This window comes from Micropterus salmoides, unplaced genomic scaffold (genome assembly GCF_014851395.1).
Source record: "Micropterus salmoides isolate LMB-PRFRI ecotype aquatic unplaced genomic scaffold, ASM1485139v1 Ms_hic_scaffold_17, whole genome shotgun sequence".
Classification (NCBI taxonomy): Eukaryota; Metazoa; Chordata; class Actinopteri; order Centrarchiformes; family Centrarchidae; genus Micropterus; species Micropterus salmoides.
In genome coordinates this window covers 28,182,255-28,201,364 of record NW_024040817.1, presented here as the reverse complement: position 1 = coordinate 28,201,364, position 19,110 = coordinate 28,182,255, and the positions used below count along the sequence as shown (strand labels likewise).

General features: G+C 40.7%; 1 protein-coding gene across 3 annotated transcripts in view; it reads left to right on the top strand.

Moving 5' to 3' along the window:
- The window catches only part of trappc9 (trafficking protein particle complex 9), a 219,418-nt gene that overhangs the window by 73,567 nt on the left and 126,741 nt on the right, over nt 1-19,110 (top strand). For all 3 annotated transcript variants that reach the window (XM_038724731.1, XM_038724732.1, XM_038724730.1), the window contains one exon: nt 9,126-9,244. In XM_038724731.1, the coding sequence (XP_038580659.1) occupies nt 9,126-9,244 (119 nt within the window). The remainder of the gene's footprint in view (nt 1-9,125; nt 9,245-19,110) is intronic.

Sequence of the window (19,110 nt, the reverse complement as noted above, 5' to 3'; positions counted from 1 at the left end):
TTTTCCCTCATGTCATGTCCCTCGAGTCACGTGACTTGTTAGTGTTATAAGGTCTCAGGTGTGAATGTGGAACAGGTGTATTAAATTTGGTGTTTTCGCTCTCTCACTCCCCCATACTGGTCACTGGAAGTTAAACATGGCACCTCATGGCAAAGAACTTGCTGTAGATAAAGATGGCCTAGGCTATAAGAAGATTTCCAAGACCCTGAAACTGAGCTGCAGCGCATTGGCCAAAACCATACAGCGGTTCAACAGGACAGGTTCCACTCAGAACAGGCCTCGGCATGGTCGACCAAAGAAGCTGAGTGCACGTGCTCAGCGTCATATCCGGTTGTCTTTGGGAAATAGACTAATGAGTGCTGCCAGCATTGCTGCAGAGGTTGAAGGGATGGGAGCTAGCTCTGACCATAAACATTGCCAAGCAAACTCATTTTTGTAGTTTGACAGTGTCTTTTTCACATGTAATGTTAGTTATATCATTACCTCCAGGGCATGTTTATCAAGTCAATTTACATACCGCAGCAATGCACTCACACTCAAATGGGCTGTCCACAACTGACCAATGCGCTGTAGTGACATTATAACTAAACTTCCACAGCTGCAGGCATCTAACACACTAAGCTCATTAGTTAGTGTGCTTCAAATGAGGCTAACCGTTCACAGTTTCTCTGGACTGTCCCTCAGGATTACGTTAGTCCAACATCGCCGAGCCTACTAGCCACAATAGCCGCGCAATATGGTTATGCCAAGTTAGCTAACCTTTAAAATAAGCAGTAAAACAACAAAAAACACTTACAGCTTCCAAGTTTTAAGTCAGGTTACGTACAGCCCATGGGGACCCGTCCTTGAACTGTTACAGAGCTTGTTACGGTTGAGGAACTTTTAAAGCGCTAATTCATTAATTTAACACACCTTGAAGTGTAAAGTATGAACATTGTAGGCTTGTAGGCTTGACCAATAGCGCGGTGTCTCACTTTTGCGGTTATCACGACAGCCCTACTTCTAAAGATGATTCACAAGAAAACAGTTTGCTGAAGACAAGCAAACTAAGGACATGGATCACGGGAACCATGTCCTGTGGTCTGATGAGACCAATATAAACTTATTTGGTTCAGATGATGTCGAGCATATGTGGCAGCAACCAGGAGAGGAGTACGTCTTGCCTACAGTCAAGCATGGTGGTGAGAGTTTCATGATCTGGGGCTGCACGAGTGCTGCCGGCACTGGGGAGCCAACATATGTACTGTGACATACTGAAGCAGAGCATGATCTCCTTCCTTCAGAGCCTGGGCAGCAGGGCATTATTCCGAACATAACGACCCTAAACACATATCAAAGATGACCACTGCCTTGCTAGGGAAGGGTAAATGCTTGGTGATGGACTGACCAAGCTCTCCAGACCTAAACCCTATTGAGCGCAAGGTCTCTAACATCCACCAGCTCCATGATGTCGTCATGGAGGAGTTGAAGAGGACTCAATTGGCAACCTGTGAAACTCTGGTGAACTCCATTCCCAAGAGGGGCAATGCTGGAAAATAATGGTGGCCCCACAAAATATTGACAGTTTGGGCCCAATTTGGACATTTTCACTTAGGGGTGTACTCACTTTTGTTGCCAGCGGTTTAGACATTAATGGCTGTGTGATGTGTTATTTTGAGGGGACAGCAAATTTACACTGTTATACAAGCTGCACACTCACTACTTTACATTGTAGCAAAGTGTCATTTCTTCAGTAGTGTTACATGAAAAGATATTATCAAATATGTGAGGGATGTACTCACTTTCGTGAGATACTGTATTCATTTTAATGCTGCTTCATTGTGTCATTGGTGAAATATTACCAATGAGTTACCAATTTCACCTACTTGTGACTGTGCAGCTGTCGTTTTGTGATGGATGGACCAGTTGGTTATCGGTTAGAAGTGATTAGTGATATTGCCTGTTTAAATGAATAATTAGTGCTGGAACTATTTCTTGCAAAACCAGCAACCAAGTTAGGCTAGTATTGATTGTCCCTGGTCAGATTTTCTGTACACAATCAATGTATTAAATGCCATTGATAATATTTTTATGTAAAATGATATTTAAATATTTTATGAAGCTCAGTTGAATGACCTTAGCTGCTCTGTAGTGGTATTTTCAAGATGAAATTAGTTGTCTTCATACAAGGCCAAGAATAATATAATAAAAGATGTACTGATCTTAAGTGCACAAACACATAGACTGATGCATGTCAGTGATTTAGCCTTAGAAAAGGAATCACCACATCACTTTCACATTGCGCAGAATATGTTTGTTGTATGTCAGTTGCTGGCAATAGGGATGTGCGATGCTGACAAAAAATTATATCTAGGAATTTTCTGGGATTTTGTCAATTACGAAAATTAGTCGATATTTGGCATTCTTCAAAAATGTATTTTGTAAATGACGTTTGTGTGTGGTAGAGGAAGCAGAGCAGAGAGCAACAGGTCAGCAATAAACCTTTAGTTTAGGAGTAATGTGTGTTACAGTGGACAATGAATAAAGACCGCATCGCAACTTCAACTTCAAGACTAAAGCGGAACTCCCATGTCTTGCTTGCCTACTTTTGTTGCGAGTGAAGGGAGGTAGCCCAAAGTTAGCATCGTCTGCTGTCGCTGACAGTTACTTTATTAGCCCTTAGTTCTGTCTGGAGCTGTTGGGGGACAATAAAATTGGAATTTTTATACTAGAGCCAGGGTAGCTGTTTCTCCTACTTCCTGTCTTTATGCTAAGCTAAGCTAAATGAAGATAGACATGATAACTACACTAAACACAGATGTCAAAGGACCATCTGTTGCTGCAGCCTCCTTTGTTAACAGCAATTATAACAATGAATCAAATTTTAATAAGACCTATTTCATTAAAATCTTTTATATAAACTATAAATATTCATTGTCCTTGGAAACAGCGGGTAGGTCAACACAATCAGTACTGAATGAAAACAGTCTTAATAGAAACTGTAATACCTTCAGCTGCTCCCAAGCCAACATAGAGTCTGAAAATGATTGTGAATATGTGGTGCGTATGAATGAATTTCGCCACTTTTCCCAGGTGAAAAGATTTGCATACGCACTCTTTTTTTGTCTCTCTGTTTCCCTTTCACACCTTCTCTTTTTCTAGCTTCACAGCTTGAGGATAAGTGATAGCTCACAGCTTGGGTAGTGTGTGTTGGATTCTCTTTGATGTGCATGCTGCTGGTACATTGTGTTAACATCAGGACTCTATATTAAATATAACTGCACGATCAGATGTCTAGCAGCCCTCATATGACCAAGGTTTAGCTTTCTCTGCCTGTCATGCTGTACTGAAGGTGGGAATTAGTTTGTACCTCATGAACAAACAACAGTCAATCCATCAGCCTCAACTGTGATGTTGCCTGGCATTGCTGCACTCGATGTCCTTTCTGTTTCAGCTGAGGCAGAAGGGGCAAATCAGAAAAGGCAGGCAGAAAACAGTGCAGAGGGAACATTCAAAACAGGGCGAGCCACATTGATTTATCCTCAGACGAGTTTATCCCTCACTTTGCGTCCTGCTCGAGACCACGACACTGTAACTCAGAATCAGGTGGGAGTGATGTCACCACTGGGGACTAATGGGCCTTGACTTACAGCAAGCTTTATCGTGTTAAATTGTCGTACCTAATGACAGTGCTACCGCCTACATTAATTCTGTAGTTGCCTTTTAACACTGGACGCGATACCTCCAGTTATTGTCTGAACCAACCAAGTAAGACGACCAGAAAGAGAAACACATTATACCAGCTAAGAAAGGAGAGGAAGATTCATTCAGAGGAAGATGAAATCAGTAAGGGACAGGGGCGTGCTGTCTTAGTGTTTTCTCATTGTCCTCAGTCGACATCGGTGAGAGAATGCACTGCTCTCCTGCTTATGTAGTCTGTTTTAAATTACTTAACTTTCAACTTAGACAAGCAGGCGTAGCCCTCAAGAACACATTTTTAAAGTAACAACCTGTGACGTGTTCATGTTACATTTGTGTTTTACTTCTCTCTGTTGTCAAGTGATACCACGCCGCTGTACTTCATAAATGGGTTTTAGATGTGCTGTTTTAAATAGCTGGAGTTATTTTCTCAAAGGAAACAAAACTTGTTGCAAATATGACTTGCTGTCAAACCTCAGCACTTTTTTGAAGTTATTTTTTTTAAGAGAGCCTGGGATTTGCCACCACCTCAAATTACTCATGCAGGTTTCGCTCTGGAGGATAGAGATCCAGCCTCAGTGAGGATAACTTGTGGATTAAAAATACCAGGTGTGAACACAAAGGCAAGATCGAATCGCTCTGTTCAACGCCACCAGGCTCCATTGACAAAACATGCTGTAGCAAAGGAAGCGGCTTTCTTTAGTTTGTCAGGAAATAAACAGAAGGACAACTAAGCATTTATCATGAGGAGTGATCGCTACCATGACCCCCATCTGCTGGTCAGACAAAGATAAGAGTGCAACCTATAGAAAACTATGTAAACAAAGAAAATCAAAGGAAAAAGCTCAGTAGGAGACACACTGGTTGACAGGTGATCTCTCAGCTAACACAAAAAGCATGATGGTGCATATCACGAGTGATTTTGGTGCTGGAAATTGTCTCAGACAATGTGCGGAAGTTCTGAGACCTCTGCGTTAGCTACCAATACAATACATTGGTAGCTATAAAAGGAAAAGTCCTGTAGAAGAAAATGAATAGCTGTTGTAGAGTTGACTTAAGTCAAACAACATGTAAATCACTACATGCTACATGTGTGTTACTGCTGTTAAAATAAAGCAGTTGTTTATAGATGATTTCCCACTGCCTTTAATGATGCGTCCACACCGACTGGAATGGCTTTCTGTAATGACGTTAATCATTTGTTCAGATCTTTGTATGTTACAGGTTTCTGCTCATCATGTAACCCCATTCCCTCTCTCTGTAAGGCTGATTGAAGCATGGTGATGTTCTCACAGTTTCAGTGTTGCGTGTCAGCTTAGAATAATGTGGTTTTGAATGAGGCAATGCAGGTTTATATCTATTTTTTTTTTTTCTGCCATTGTATGAATTGGATTAATGGTGTATTTGATGGCCAGAAATAACACAAAGCTACAGTATCTGTCAAAGTGTTTTTACTCACAGTTATGAACAAATAGATTGTCCATCTTCAGTAGATATTGTACATGTTAAATGAGGCTCAGGTCAAGCTGTGTTTAGTGTTTGATTTGTTTTCCATTCTCATGATGGTCTCCCTTGAACAGGATATTGAACTTATTTTAATGTTTACACTGAAGCAAGACACATTATCCATATTTTATTAGATATATATATATCTTCCAGGAAAAAGGGTTGTAAATGTGAGCACATTTGACACTGCTGAGATCCACAGTATCCCACTGGCCCTCAGGGCAGTGGTAATAATGTTGATATTATTTCAGAATTCACACTGCCAATCTTTGCTGTTGTACCTAAACTCAGGCAACACGGTGACCACTGATAGAAATGCTGAGTTCACACGATTCTCCCCGAGGCCGTTAGACAGAAAACTAGACGGATAGTGATTGGAAAGAGAGGATGATTGTGAGCAGTGCCATCGTCAGTCACTCTGCCCATTACTCACACAGTCTCTGTGCCACAGGACACGAGTCGTGTGTACCTCCTGAAACAGACTACCATAATGAAGGATGCAGTTCATAAAGTCTAAAAACTTGATCTGTGTTTTTGGTTCTTTCCTTTTTTGCCTCTGCAAGTCTATGTCCAGATGCATATCTAATCAGTTTAGCAGCAGGGTATAGAGAATGAGACAATAACAAGAGGAGATGGTTCTCACCAGAGCAGTGACAGCAGTCGCTAAGGACAAGTTTCACTCAGTGAAGACACCTACACATTATGTGATATTGGGCTGTCCCAGGTTAAAGTTTTACAATTGTGAGGGCAATGTGGTGAAATTTGTTTATCCAAAATGGCTCTCGATCACGCTGAGACACGTCTACCAAGGCTGGTTTATAACTGGCCAAAGACGGCCGGCTCCATAATTCTGTCAGACATTTAGGACAAAAGTCTCACGCTGTGACTTTTGTGACCGCTACATGAACCAACCAACACCGTACGGCATGAATGATTATTATTATTATTCTCTTTACATCCCGAAAGCAATCATTAAATCAAATTCTCTGACACAAAAATGGAAAATATGGGAGATCAGTTGCTGTGTAAGGACTGTATTAAGCACAGCCACTCACTGTGCATGAAAAGGTCTTATGGAGGAGTGGCTTTGGAGGGAAGCCTGAAGGGAGGTGGTGGGATTTTTTCATTTTCATACTTTAGAAATCTAGCTGTCTCTTGCCAGTTCTCCAATGTTGCCTTCCCCAGCTTTAAGTTGCATTGGGGTCACTGTAGGTTCTCTTACATGCTTGGAAGTGCAGGGTGAGGGGAGGAGTATTCAGTTGGTTTACAGTCTGCTAGATCAGTGGTTAGTGGATAGTTAATTTTCACTATTATTCCATACATAAGTAACATATCGACAGAATGTTATTACTATTTTTGTCACAGGTTTCATAGACTTTCTGTAATAAAACATCTAAAAGCAAAAATGCAATCAGATGAGATAAGGGGCCTTGGGACAAAATCTTATCCAATGGGGGCCAGTGGGTCTAATATGTGTCAGTTTAGGGGTCCTTGATGTGAAAAAGTTTGAGAACCACTGTGCCACTAAATCTGACACAGTGGTCCTTTAAGACAGATAGCGTTCAGGGGTAAGCAGAGCCTGAAGCATCGGCGTATCCAAGTGGACGGTTGTTACTTATTTGATAAAAGACAAGTGCATCAGAAAATCTATTGTTGTTCACTCTACTTATATGAATATCTGGGGACATGATCCTGGCTGGTAGCACCCTAAAGAAATTGATGAGGTTTAATATAAGGGCATCAGTAGAGCCTATGCTTTTCTTTATTGCGCCTGTTATTGGAGATATGCCTTTATTTTTAATTCCCCCTCTTTTATGATTTATTATTTCTTTATTTATTCTCCCTGTGCTACAATCTGCTGCAGTCTGCTGTATTAATTTGCTGTTTGCTGTGAATGCAAACTCAACACTTCTTCCGTGTTTACCTGTTGTCATGGTAAATTTAGCATAATTCACATTTTCACACCATTAATTTCATCAGCACAACAACGTATTAATTATGTATACATATATACCAGTATTTTGCTCTGACTTTTTATCTTTATACTCTCCCAACTGGTTCTGTCTGACCAATCGTGCATGCAGCTGGTACATGGAGTGTGATAGTCTGTGAATCTGTCTATCATGAACCCAATAGCCTGAGCTGCTGCAAAGGCCAGTAATTTCCCCTCTCTTAGGGGAAATTGCAGGGCTTTGCATTCCACTGACGTCAGAGAGCGATATGATTCCTTTGACGTCAGAGAGTGGGCTCTGGGCGTCATTTTTGAGTATTGTCTGAGTGAGATGAAAGCAGCAACCCCTGTGGTGGTGCCTAACGCAGCAGCCACTGATAGTGCAGCTGCTCCTGTGTCCACACGGCTTCTCTCAAGGTCACGGATGTAAAATCCTTCATTTATTCTTCACATGCTTATAGTAGCACCATGAACCCTATGAACTCAGATTTTCATTTTAAAATATTGTAAACTTTTAGGGCAAATACTGTGCCATCAGTGGAAAACCAGTAGGATATTTGCTATGTAACAAGACAAAATGACCACAGTGCACAGAGATGAAGTGCATTGATATAAATAACTCATTGTATTAATTAGGGCTGGGCAATAAAACAATAGTGATAATTATGGCAATATAATTTTCCTCAATATCAATATAATAAATGTTCAATACATCGTTAATAAATATTTGCTTTAATTCATTTGAATCACAAACAAATTAGCACTTATTTTTTTCTATTAAATTATTTATTTTTGTTGAAAAAAGAGGCATGAAAAAAGATTAACTAATATTTGTTGAAAAAGATAATAGTTTTAAATGTCCTACCTCAGACTTGTGAAGCGATCCACTGTTTGGCATCAAGTGTTTGTCACATTCTGGCCATAAAGATAAGTTTAACCACATAATTAACCATCTGGTTTCTTCAATTTTCACTCAGGAGCACAAATCTGCTTTTAAACTTGAAAGAAATAATGATTTGACATATATCATGATAATTATCGATATCTGATCATATGAAACATTTTTGGCCATATCGCCCAGCCCTAGTATTAATTATCAAGTAAGCTTACATTGCCATAAGTACTCATATATGGTCTATATATACTGTATGTTTATTTATACCAATAAGGGTAGAGACAATATTAGAAATGCCTCACTATATAATGCAGTACAATTTAACAACACCACAGCCACCAAAATATATAAATGTGAATCAACACCACTTGACACCCTATAACCTTTCGTTAACATTTGTTTGGGTAAACCTTTGTTTGGGTAAAGTGTATCTTATAAACTTGCAATTACTAAGCCCCGTCCCCCTTAGTTAATGTTGCTTTGCCTGTAAAGCTTTCCATTCTTGCACGGCACATATGCAGTTTACAATGATATCTGTGGCAGATTTATCATAAACAATATGCATGACAATTATTTCAATAAAATTTCTGAAATGGCAACTGTCACTAGCAGATTTGAACAACTTTAGCTAGCTACCTTTCACTACAAATAAATCATCAGGCCTTAAGGCTAAAGTTGCAGGGTCCAAGAAAAAAAGTCTCCATCGTTGTTCTACAGTGGTTAGATTAATCATTGCGTGTTCATATTTTCAAGTGCTATGCTTCACTTTGAGGTAAAGGAATAACGGTGAGATTGGCAAACTTAACGTTGACTGGAGTGTAAACTTCCCCAAAGCCTAACCTCTGATACTGGCTCCTCCTGGGTGTTTCAGTCCTGAACAGGTATTTTGTATACACACCTAACCCCTAACATAACTATGGCCTTTGCCTTCAGAAATAACTCTAGGTTACTACTGTATCTGTACTACTACTAGCACAGACTGTTGATAACTAACAGTGGGACACTGCTCTGATGCTCTTCCAGCCACTGTTAAATCCTAGCCTTCTTTCTAAACTACTTTTTTGCTGACTGTGTGATGCCGTGCTATCTTTTCAGATGGGATCAGTGTGACAGGCCTGCCAATCTCCAGTCCGCTGCGCCAAGTCCTCAAACCCAGGTCCGAGACCAAGCCAGTCAGCAGTGAGTCCGGCAAGGCGGAGTACAGCCATATTAAGGTGAATAAACAAGTCTGTGTAAAGTACATTAAAAACAAATCCTATTGCGTTTTTCTCAGACACAGGTTTAAGATGCAGACAGTTGTTTTCTTTTGTTTGTTGTTCCTTGCTTGTAGCATAGTTTAGGGAAAATGCATTTTCAGCCTGGTGCCATCTCACTGCACCTTTTCTCTAGATAATGAATATCTCAGATTGGGATATTTAAATCTCTCTCTCTCTCTCTCTCTCTGTCTCTGTCTCTGTCTCTCTCTCTCTCTGTCTCTCTCTCTCTCTCTGTCTCCCCCTCTAATAAGCACAGTGTGTACAGTGTGTGCATGAACAAACACTTGAGTTTATTTGGCTGGTGTATCACCTTGGCTGCACTCTGCTCTTTGAATCAGGACTCAGAGCTTCAACACGGGCATAGCAGTGAGGGGAAACTGTTCGTGGGGTTTTTGTGTGAAACTGCACAGAGTACAAAGGGGAAGAATAGAAGGTGTGACAGGAAAGGAAAATAGGCAAGTTGGAGACCAGCGGAATGGGAATGCACTACATTTAGCTGTTCAGCAGGGGAGATGGTTTTGTTGAGGATTTATGGATGTTCATGGGGCTGAAAGGGGAGGACTGACCGAGTCTACCTGCTGAGGGTCATCTGTAGCACAACAGCCACGCCAAGTGTGCTGGCTGCATCATTTTACCTTTAAAAAGTAGACGAACCCCTTTCTCCTCCTCTGTGAATTGTCAGGAGAGAAAACTACATTGATGTCTAGTGTTCAGCTGTGCTACCAAACTAAGAAAACTTTTCCTACATTGTTTAGAAAAGGTTTGACAGGGGGATGACTAATGGTAGAGAAAATAAACGACAATGTCCCTTGTTCATGGTCAAAGAAGGCTTAGTCTGTGATGTTTTACAGAAAACAGTTTTGCATACAGACCAAATATTTGTTAGAATGATCACAAAGTGGAGAAATAATGACATGTTCCAGAAAATTGCGTTACCAATCCACATTGGTTGTACTGTTATACAGTGGTATACCATGTAAAAGAAAGGTCACTGGGTTAAATAGGCTAAACTGAGCAGATAGTGGATATATAACAGTGGGGAAATACAAATCAGAATTGCATCGGACCACATTGTGTTTTATTAAAAATGTGTGGTTGTGTATATACTGGAAGGAGGCCTAGATGAACGTAAAGTTGGTCTGAAATGTCTGTGATTAAAAAATGAGGAAGCTATTGACTGAATGGGTACAACGGAGCTCATTGGTTCATATCGCAAAACGTTTAAAAAAGAAGTTGTGTGTGTAATGGGATGAGACCCAGATGGAAATAACTCTCTTGGCCTTTCGGCATGCACTTTTAAAGAGGGGTGGCCCCTTGTTACTCCACTCTACACTCTCTGTTTGATTTATGTATGGGATACAGTATTTGTTTACATCCCTAGCATACTGACTACACATCCTCCACATGCTGCAAAATACCACTGTGGGTGAAAAGCACACTTCATTGCCACTGATCAGTTTTAATCAGTGTTTAGGCTTATGAGAGGGTTTGACTGGCAGCTCTTTTCATAGCAGAATATGGTGTTGGAACCATGGTTAAAGCAAAGTCAGTTACATAAGGACTCTTGTCCTGCTAGAAGTCGTGGATCTTGGTTGTGGGGATGTGAGCTCCTTCTCCTTTCATTCTGTAGACGTGCTGTTGGCCATACAACAGACACCAGGGTGATTCATTTCACTGAGACTGTGCACTGATTTGCCTGTATACTGTAGTCAGTGTATTCTGGGTTTCTAGCTGCATGACTCATCGTCGTTATGGGCTGTATTGTTTTCAGCAAATCGACTCAAACCTACGGCACCCAGCAAGCACTTGATGCATGCTGACGTACAACGGGGTGGGCAGGTACAGCATTTTTTTGACGTGTCCAAGCAAAGTTATGCAACACATAAGTCTGATGTTGTCTTTTTTTTTTTTTAAATAAATAACCTTGGAAAAACTTTTAACTGAAAAGAGGAAGACTCTCTGGTCTGGCACTTTATTTACACATTATTTTTGGTGCAGGTGTTATTTTTGGTAAAACCTCTTATTACAAAAAAATGCAATCTGTGTTTTTACAGATTCATCCAATATCGGCGTCCGTGTTTAGTGATATGGTTCTTCCTGGAAAGCTGCTTAGGCAATGCCATCAATGGCTTTCTTCCATATTTCTTTGTTATCTTACTTGCCTTCTTCTCTTTCTGTGTTGGTAGACACAGCAGCGACCCACATTTGTTGCAAAGGCAATGAAAAGAAAAGTTTTTCACAATATGGAACCTTTAAACCGCCTTCATCCTCAGATAAGCCAATCGCCCTGATTCAATCTGCAACAGGAAGTGCTGATATGTTGCTTGAAGACATCGCTGTGACCTTTTCTACCCCTCGTGTTGCCATCTTTTTGAACTACGTCTCTGCGTATCTTGGAGTGCTTTTTCAATAGGCAAATATGTGGGTCTTGATTTGTCAGTGTGTGTGCATGATAGAATGAGAGAGAATTTATATTAGCTGCTAATAACTGTTTTTGGCCTGGAGGATGGATGGACAGATGCACCGGAAATTGAAAACCTTCTAGCCAAACTGGCTGGCAGTGAAGCAGGGTGTTCCCTGCATATCTAAATCGTATGTGGGCCAATTAATTGTGAATTTGGCCATTTTTGACCACCTGAACCAAATTTGGCCATGTTTATGATCCAGGCTTGAGTTTCTACATACATTTTTCTGTGTATTGTTCTGTGAGTACCTGTGCACTTTTTTTGGCACCTGCATTGCTTGGCATGTATACTTGAGCTTGCAGACTATGAGTAAGTGCAATCAATCATGACTGATCTGTAATCAGCACAGGAGGGGAGTCAACATGTTTATCTCACTGACCTTTCATCGCTCAATCTAAGCACTGGTTTTTCAATCCTCCCACCAAATTGCGAACGCCTTTGGGCTTGAAATATGTCCATGCTGTCAGGGTGGGATGAATCCACGGCAGGTGAAGAAGGTCTGGCTACTCAGACGTGTTGGTTTTGCCGATTATCTACACATTTTCAATGACTAGGAGACGGAGGGCATTTCCACAACTTGGTTTTTTTGACACTGTGAATTACTCCTCTCACCCAATCACTGCGGCTTTATGTCTCATTCCACCTGCCTGTCCTCAGCGGGAGCATATCACCTCTTCAGGCTCTGTTATGGTCTGATTGTGTCTGCAGAGAGTGCTGTGCCTCTGTTACATCCACAACGTTCTGCTGCGATCGTCCCTGTTGGAGTATCTGTGCATGCGACTGAACTGGCAGCAGATGCAGAGTTTTATGTGGATTTGGACCCCCAACTCCATCTGCTCTGGATTTATGTGAGGGGTGACTTGAGTGACACACTGGGAGTAAGGGAAAAGAAAGGGGATACAGTAATCCCACCCCTGTGATTACCCATGAGTCAGTGTAATGCTGGTGTGTGTGCAGTCCTGCTCATTCACTTACCCTTCCTGTGAACCTGTCTTCACTGGACAGATGTCATCAGGGGCATTTCAAGTGAAGCAGGGCTGCTGACATAGGCCGGCCCCTCAGACATTATCTTCAGAACACCAAATGCTGCGAAGCTGCACCCTGTGCAGTTTTACTTTCCTGTTCATAATTCAATACAGAGGTTGCTGTTACAATGTAGATGTTTATGTTCCTCTGAGGCTGGAGAGCAAACTGTTACATTTAGTTTGGTGAATTTATTGATCGAAAAAGAAAATGGATCTGCAACAACTTTGATAATCAAAAAACAGTTGCTTTTCATTCATCAAGCAAATATGCTCACATTTGGCTGGGTTCAGCTACTTAAAATGAAAGAGTTTCTGTTTTCATCTGTTACATAATTGTATATTGAATATCTTAGGACAAAGCAAGTAAGTGGAAAATGTGATCTTGGGCCCTGGCAAACTGAAGGACATTTATCCCTTTTTTATGAGCTTTAAGTTTGATCGACAAAACTGCATTAATTGTTACAGTGAGCGTTAGGGCTGAACGATTAATTGTTTTCATATTGAAATTGCGATTTTGAAAGAACGCGATTAGCTAATCGTGAAGGCGGCGGTTAAAATGTAGGTTAATTATACAGCGCATCTGACCCGTTTTCGTGCATGTTACAAATTCATTCCATTTTCATCCTTGTGTGTCAGACTTGCTAACCAATCACAAACCCTGCGCGCTTCCTGTTACAGTCCTACTCACCAATCAGAGTGGCCACAGGGCGTGTACATTTTACAACAACCAACAAAACTAGAGGAAAACTTCGTCAGGCGAACAGACACAGGCGGTGGCTGTGCCGTGGTTTTGTCCGGTGTTAACTCTCACTGAAGTGCTTCAGCAGCAGAGCGTTTAGCCTACACATTGTTGATGTGTTATTAATTTGTTGTTCTGTGTGCTTCAACTACCGATAACGGCTCTCTGGGAGCTCGTTTTGCTTTGCTCTCTGCATGGCTGCAAGAGCCTTTTGCCTGCCTAATTTTGCTTACTTGTTCAGATTTTGCTAATTTGTTCAGTTTTCCTTGCTTTAGTGCTTCTGCTATGGTTAATTAGGCTACATACTTAAATTGTTTATTTTTTTGTCTGTTTTAACTGTGTTTATTGTTGATACACAATAGGGGGTGTGCACAGGGTGTTTTATTTTGAAAATCGACCGGATTTTCTCTGCTGTTCTATTTCTGACTTCCTGCCCTGTTAATCTGTTCTGTGCTGCTTTCCGTCAGAAATAGACTGGCAGTGAATATTGAACTGAACTAAACTTAAAAAAAAAAAGAAAATCTAATCATAATCGCAATATCTGGCAGAAAAATAGCAATTCCATTTTTCCCCCCATATCATTCAGCCCTAGTGAACGTGTATTTATACATGCAGCAGACATGGTGCAACATTATGTGATTTTGGACCCATGTTTGCAGCAGCCGATGAGTGTAAGTCAATATTCACTGTCTTTTTAGCTCTGCTTTGGTCTCCACCACAGCCTGAGGGAAACATAGCTGATAAATTTCCAGCTTTCTTTGCCAGCTTGTCTCTTAACTGTGTCTGTGTGGCTTTTGTTTCTGGGCAGGTAGCGTTGAGTTGGTTTACACCACTTTTTGAATGAAAACATCTACCTGCTGCAGCAGGAAACTGGGTTGATGAGAGCTGGGTTTGCAGGCCTGAAAACCAATTAGCAGCTAACAATTAGCTAAAAGACACTAAAACAATGAAGAAGTGAAAGAAACTGGATCTGGTCATAAAACATTGTGAACTTGTCACTATGAGCCACAACTTTAACATTAAATGTAGTAATTTGATCCATTGTTAATATAAAAATAATCAATCATAAATTATTAAGATCCTTATTACATGATGGCACGCTTAATTCCTAATTCCAGCTTAATTCTGGCTTAATTCCAGCTCTCGTAATAATCATTTTAGCAGCTCCACTTTTGAAAATCCCTTAAGGAAGGATTCTGCTTCAGTATTTTGTTCGAGGTCCACGTGAGAAAAACCAAGTAAACGTGTTTCTTTAATGTTACACACAAAGTTGCTGTGTCATAATTTGAACAAGGTTTTGTTTGTTTTTATATTGCCGGTAAACACAAGTCACTCTATATATGCCACGTTATTAACCGTAGGAAAATAGGATCACACTTCAGAAAAGCAGATGTAAGCATTTTCTTAAACCATGAAGAGTGCGCCTGTGGTTGTGTGCAGTGAGAAAGAACCCAGCCTCCAGGCAAGACACACACACACACACACACACATTGTGTTGGGGAAGGGGTTGTGGTGGGGTAGTTGGGGTGGGCAGAGTATTCTTCAGGTCTAATCAAATCCAGTGGAGACAGAGGCAGAGTCAGCTGCATGCCTGCCAGCCAGCCAGCCTGCTATTTTTAGAAACCCAGCCCTGCTGATGGCAGTTCAGCTCCCTTCACGGCTACAGATCCCATCTCGTGATACAGATATTTATAACTGCCACAGCTGTCTGCCCAAGTGTAAAACTCCAGCTGAACAACCAAATGATTTTCTTTTTCTTGGCTCAGGATTAAAACCATTCCCTCTATTCTTTGTCTTTTGGCTTTTTCTCCACCAACTTTATGTTCGGTTTTTGAGTATTGGGAAGCTGTTCTTTAACAATTAGCTTTAGACTTAGACTTTATCAAGTCTTTGTCAAAGACTTGTAATTGTGACACAATTTCACAATCGTCTTACATTTATTTTCCTGTTTTTCGTTCCTACATCGGAAGTGATTACAGAGTGTGTGTGTACCGTACATGCACATTAGTGCAGTGATAATAGTAGAGTAACTTAATTATTCATATCCCTCATGGTTAGAGCATTATCCAGGTTTCTGCATTGTTTCTGCAGTCAATACACATTGCATTTTCTGCAGGATGTGGCTTCTTCATCTTATCTCCATCGGTATCTCCATCAGCAAATTGTGCTTGCATTAGAGCTCCATGCTCTGATGCACTGTTCATATTTTTACCGCTTTCTGTGGAGATAAGGACTGAAATAACTAGAGAGAGACAGAAGAAGAGCTCTGTGTGTGTTTATGAGTTCTAGAGGAGTCATCCATATTGAGATGAAAATCATTTACTCACAAAATTGTTATCTTAGGGACTTAGTATTTGGATTTCTTTCAGGAATCAAATCTAAATTGAATGTTGAATCTTCCCCTCATTCAGTCTTTTTGATGACGACCTCCCCTAAAATACATATTATATCTATTATACATATTATATATCCTATTTCATTTGATATCTCTGCTTGACGCCTCCCGCTGATCTGTGCAACCATTTTGTCCACATAGAGGAATGAACCCCAGCTACCATATTTGAGTTTATAATTTTCTACTATCCAATTAGTCTTGAAAAGACTGTTGATCTCCAAAGATCAGACATTGGGTGAAAAATATGAATCACCCCCCCTCTTTGTCGAACGTTGCCGGGTTGTGGGTGTCGCTTATTAGTTTGGCTGTTGATGTCGAAGCCCACGTTGACTGTAAACATGTCAATAGTATTTTATTGGTGTTTATTCTGCTTTGAGAGAGAGAGAGAGAGAGAGAGGGAGAGAGAGTGGGAGATAGAAAGAGACAGGTGAGGGGTGGGGGAGGGCTATATAATGGACTATCTCCCCCACCCCTTCGGGATGGTTGAGCTTGCCACTTTCTGTATGTCTATTTTTAGATTTTGGCGTCAAGTCTTGGAAAGTTTCCGAGCTCAGAGTGTCTTTGCTTTGCCTTGAGGTGGCTGCGGAGAGGAGAGATAGGGAATGTGAGATAATTAAGACTAATCAAAAGGCATAATCATCATCAGGAACACACACACAGAAAACCAACACACCCCGCGTACCCACAGTCGCCGGCTGTTTGCCAACATTTTTATTCCTACAAGCCATTTGTTTATCTCTGGAGTGCTTAATTCACCTGTCCGTGATACTCAATCCTCACCGATTGGAGTTTAAAGCTGCGAACCAGCTGTGCACCCCCGCGCATTTTACCCAGGCCTTATCTTCTGGCTACATCCCTCGCACCTCTGTGATAGATGACAGACGGAAACATGAGTGAGGTGCAGTCATAAGATGGATGGGGTTTGTGGTGGGGATCTGTCACTGAGGAGCTGATTCTGGTGTGGTATTGGGGACATCAGTTGTTTTTTTTGTTTTTTTGCTGCTTGTGCGTGTCACATAAGAGAAGATACTCGTTGGCCCCCGCCGTCTCCATGGATGCTGCATCTGCTCCCCTTCGTCGTCCAATCGCTCTCCGACAGAGATGCAGCATGGCCTGCTGCTGGCTCTTTCATACCCTAGGTAGTAGTTCAATAAGCCCAAGTATAATTACTTGCGTAATTCTTTCTCAAGCATGGTTGTCATGACACTCACGAGAAGACAATGTATAATTCACTCTCCTTCTTTCTGTAAAATGTGCGCAAATGTTGAGTGATACGGCTTGCACGTGAGGCTTTTATTTTGTCTCATGATTATATTTGCCTTCACCGGCATTTCCTGTAGGCGCTGGCTGCTTGATATCAGCAGTTCATCAAATTAAACCTTCAAGATTTTGCTCATGTGAGGATTGTTAATATTTGAGTAAACTGTGAGAGCGTGTGCTTGATTTCCTGTGAGAGTCAGCAAACCTGCAGGCCCGCCTTGCAGTTGGCATCTGCGGTGACCTCAGCCTTGGCAGCAAGTCAGCATGCCACTTTATCGCAACTTTTTAGACTGTAGTTGCAACAGGCAGGTGGGCACATCATCCTGGCAGCGACACCTGTCTGGGCTCCCAGGCAGCTCTTTATGAGCAGCGGCGAGACAGGCAGAGATTGGTTTGCCTCGTGGCTCTTTAGAATTCAGTGAGATGTCTTTGGAGAGCTGTCCCTATTCAAAGAAAGTACTGAAATTTAAACTTTGGCTTTTGAATTATTATATGTATTATACAGTATAATGCAATGATTCTTCTACATGGTGAGGCAGAACTTTTCTAGTATGAGGAGGGTGAAAAATTGAAGCATATTTACTCAATGACTTAAGTCATTAATCTTATTTGTAACCTTTGGCAGTTTCAACTGAGCAGGTTCATTTGTTTAATGTCCACACGTTAAATTCACATAAGCTTGTCTCTTGAAAGAATTATTTTCATAGTAGGGCTGGGCGGTATATCGGTATAACGTGGTATACGAGGTATACTGATATAAGGAGGTATAAAATTAGACAATACCGTTTATACTGATATAGTTTGATCTTAAGTTAATTAATGTTTCCGTAAAGTCCTGCCAGCGTTTTTTCCTCTCTCTCCCTTACTTCGCAGCCTGCCCCTCCCTCTGCGTCAGCCCCACTACCTCACAAACTAACAACATGGAGAAACAACTTAGTACAAATAGTAAAAACATGCCAGCTAACACCGACCCCCCTCCAGTCCACTTAGCAGAAAATACCGACATATATTTTATATCGTTATTCTGCCTAAAAGTACCGGGATATGACTTTTTGTACATATCGCCCAGCCCTAGTTCATAGTAGACAGACAGGCTTAAGGCCAAAGGTGTACAGTTGAAAAATTGATGTTACATAGTGTGTTTACAACATAAGAGATTTCCTAACAAACTTGAGTGCTTGTTTTAAAGATAGTAAGCAGGTAGTTAGAGCTGAAACAAATAGTCAATTAATGTTTCAATATATTTTGATAATATATTCCTTCAATGACTAAGCAAAAGTCAAAACTTCCCTTCTTCTAACATCTGAAATGTGATGATTTGCAACTTTTCTCTGTTTTATGTAACTCTTTTCTAAATCTTTATTTATACTGTTGGACACAACAAGCTATTTGAAGATGTGTGCTTGGGCTCTGGGAAATTGCGACAGGCATTCTCTCTATTTCCTGATGTTTTATGGATTAAAAGATAAATAAAAGTGATAATCAATAGATTAACCGATAATGAAAATATAGTAGTGCTGGGCAATGATTAAAATTTTTAATTGCAAGTAATCGCATGATTTTCTTGCGATTAATCACATTGTTATGCGCAAAATTGAATAATGAATTCTAAAGTAGTGTATTGTGCACTTTTAATTACTTTTAATGTACTGCTATATACACAAAAGTGCAATGACATGTGGTTTGCAAAGGTGCTTTTTACCTGCAGTATTCCCTTTACACAGTAGCAATAAAATATTTCTTGTAAATCTCAACTTAAGCATTAATGTTATCAAATATTAAACCAAAGCTATTTGCCACTGCCAGGGCATTATCTTTTATCTAGCTCATTAAAACAAGTTACCATCAGAGTCCAGTCTTGGAGGGGATTCTGAGCAGGTATCAGCAGAAACATATTTTTTTTTTGGGAGCAGCATGAATTCATTTGTCAGTCTGTGTTC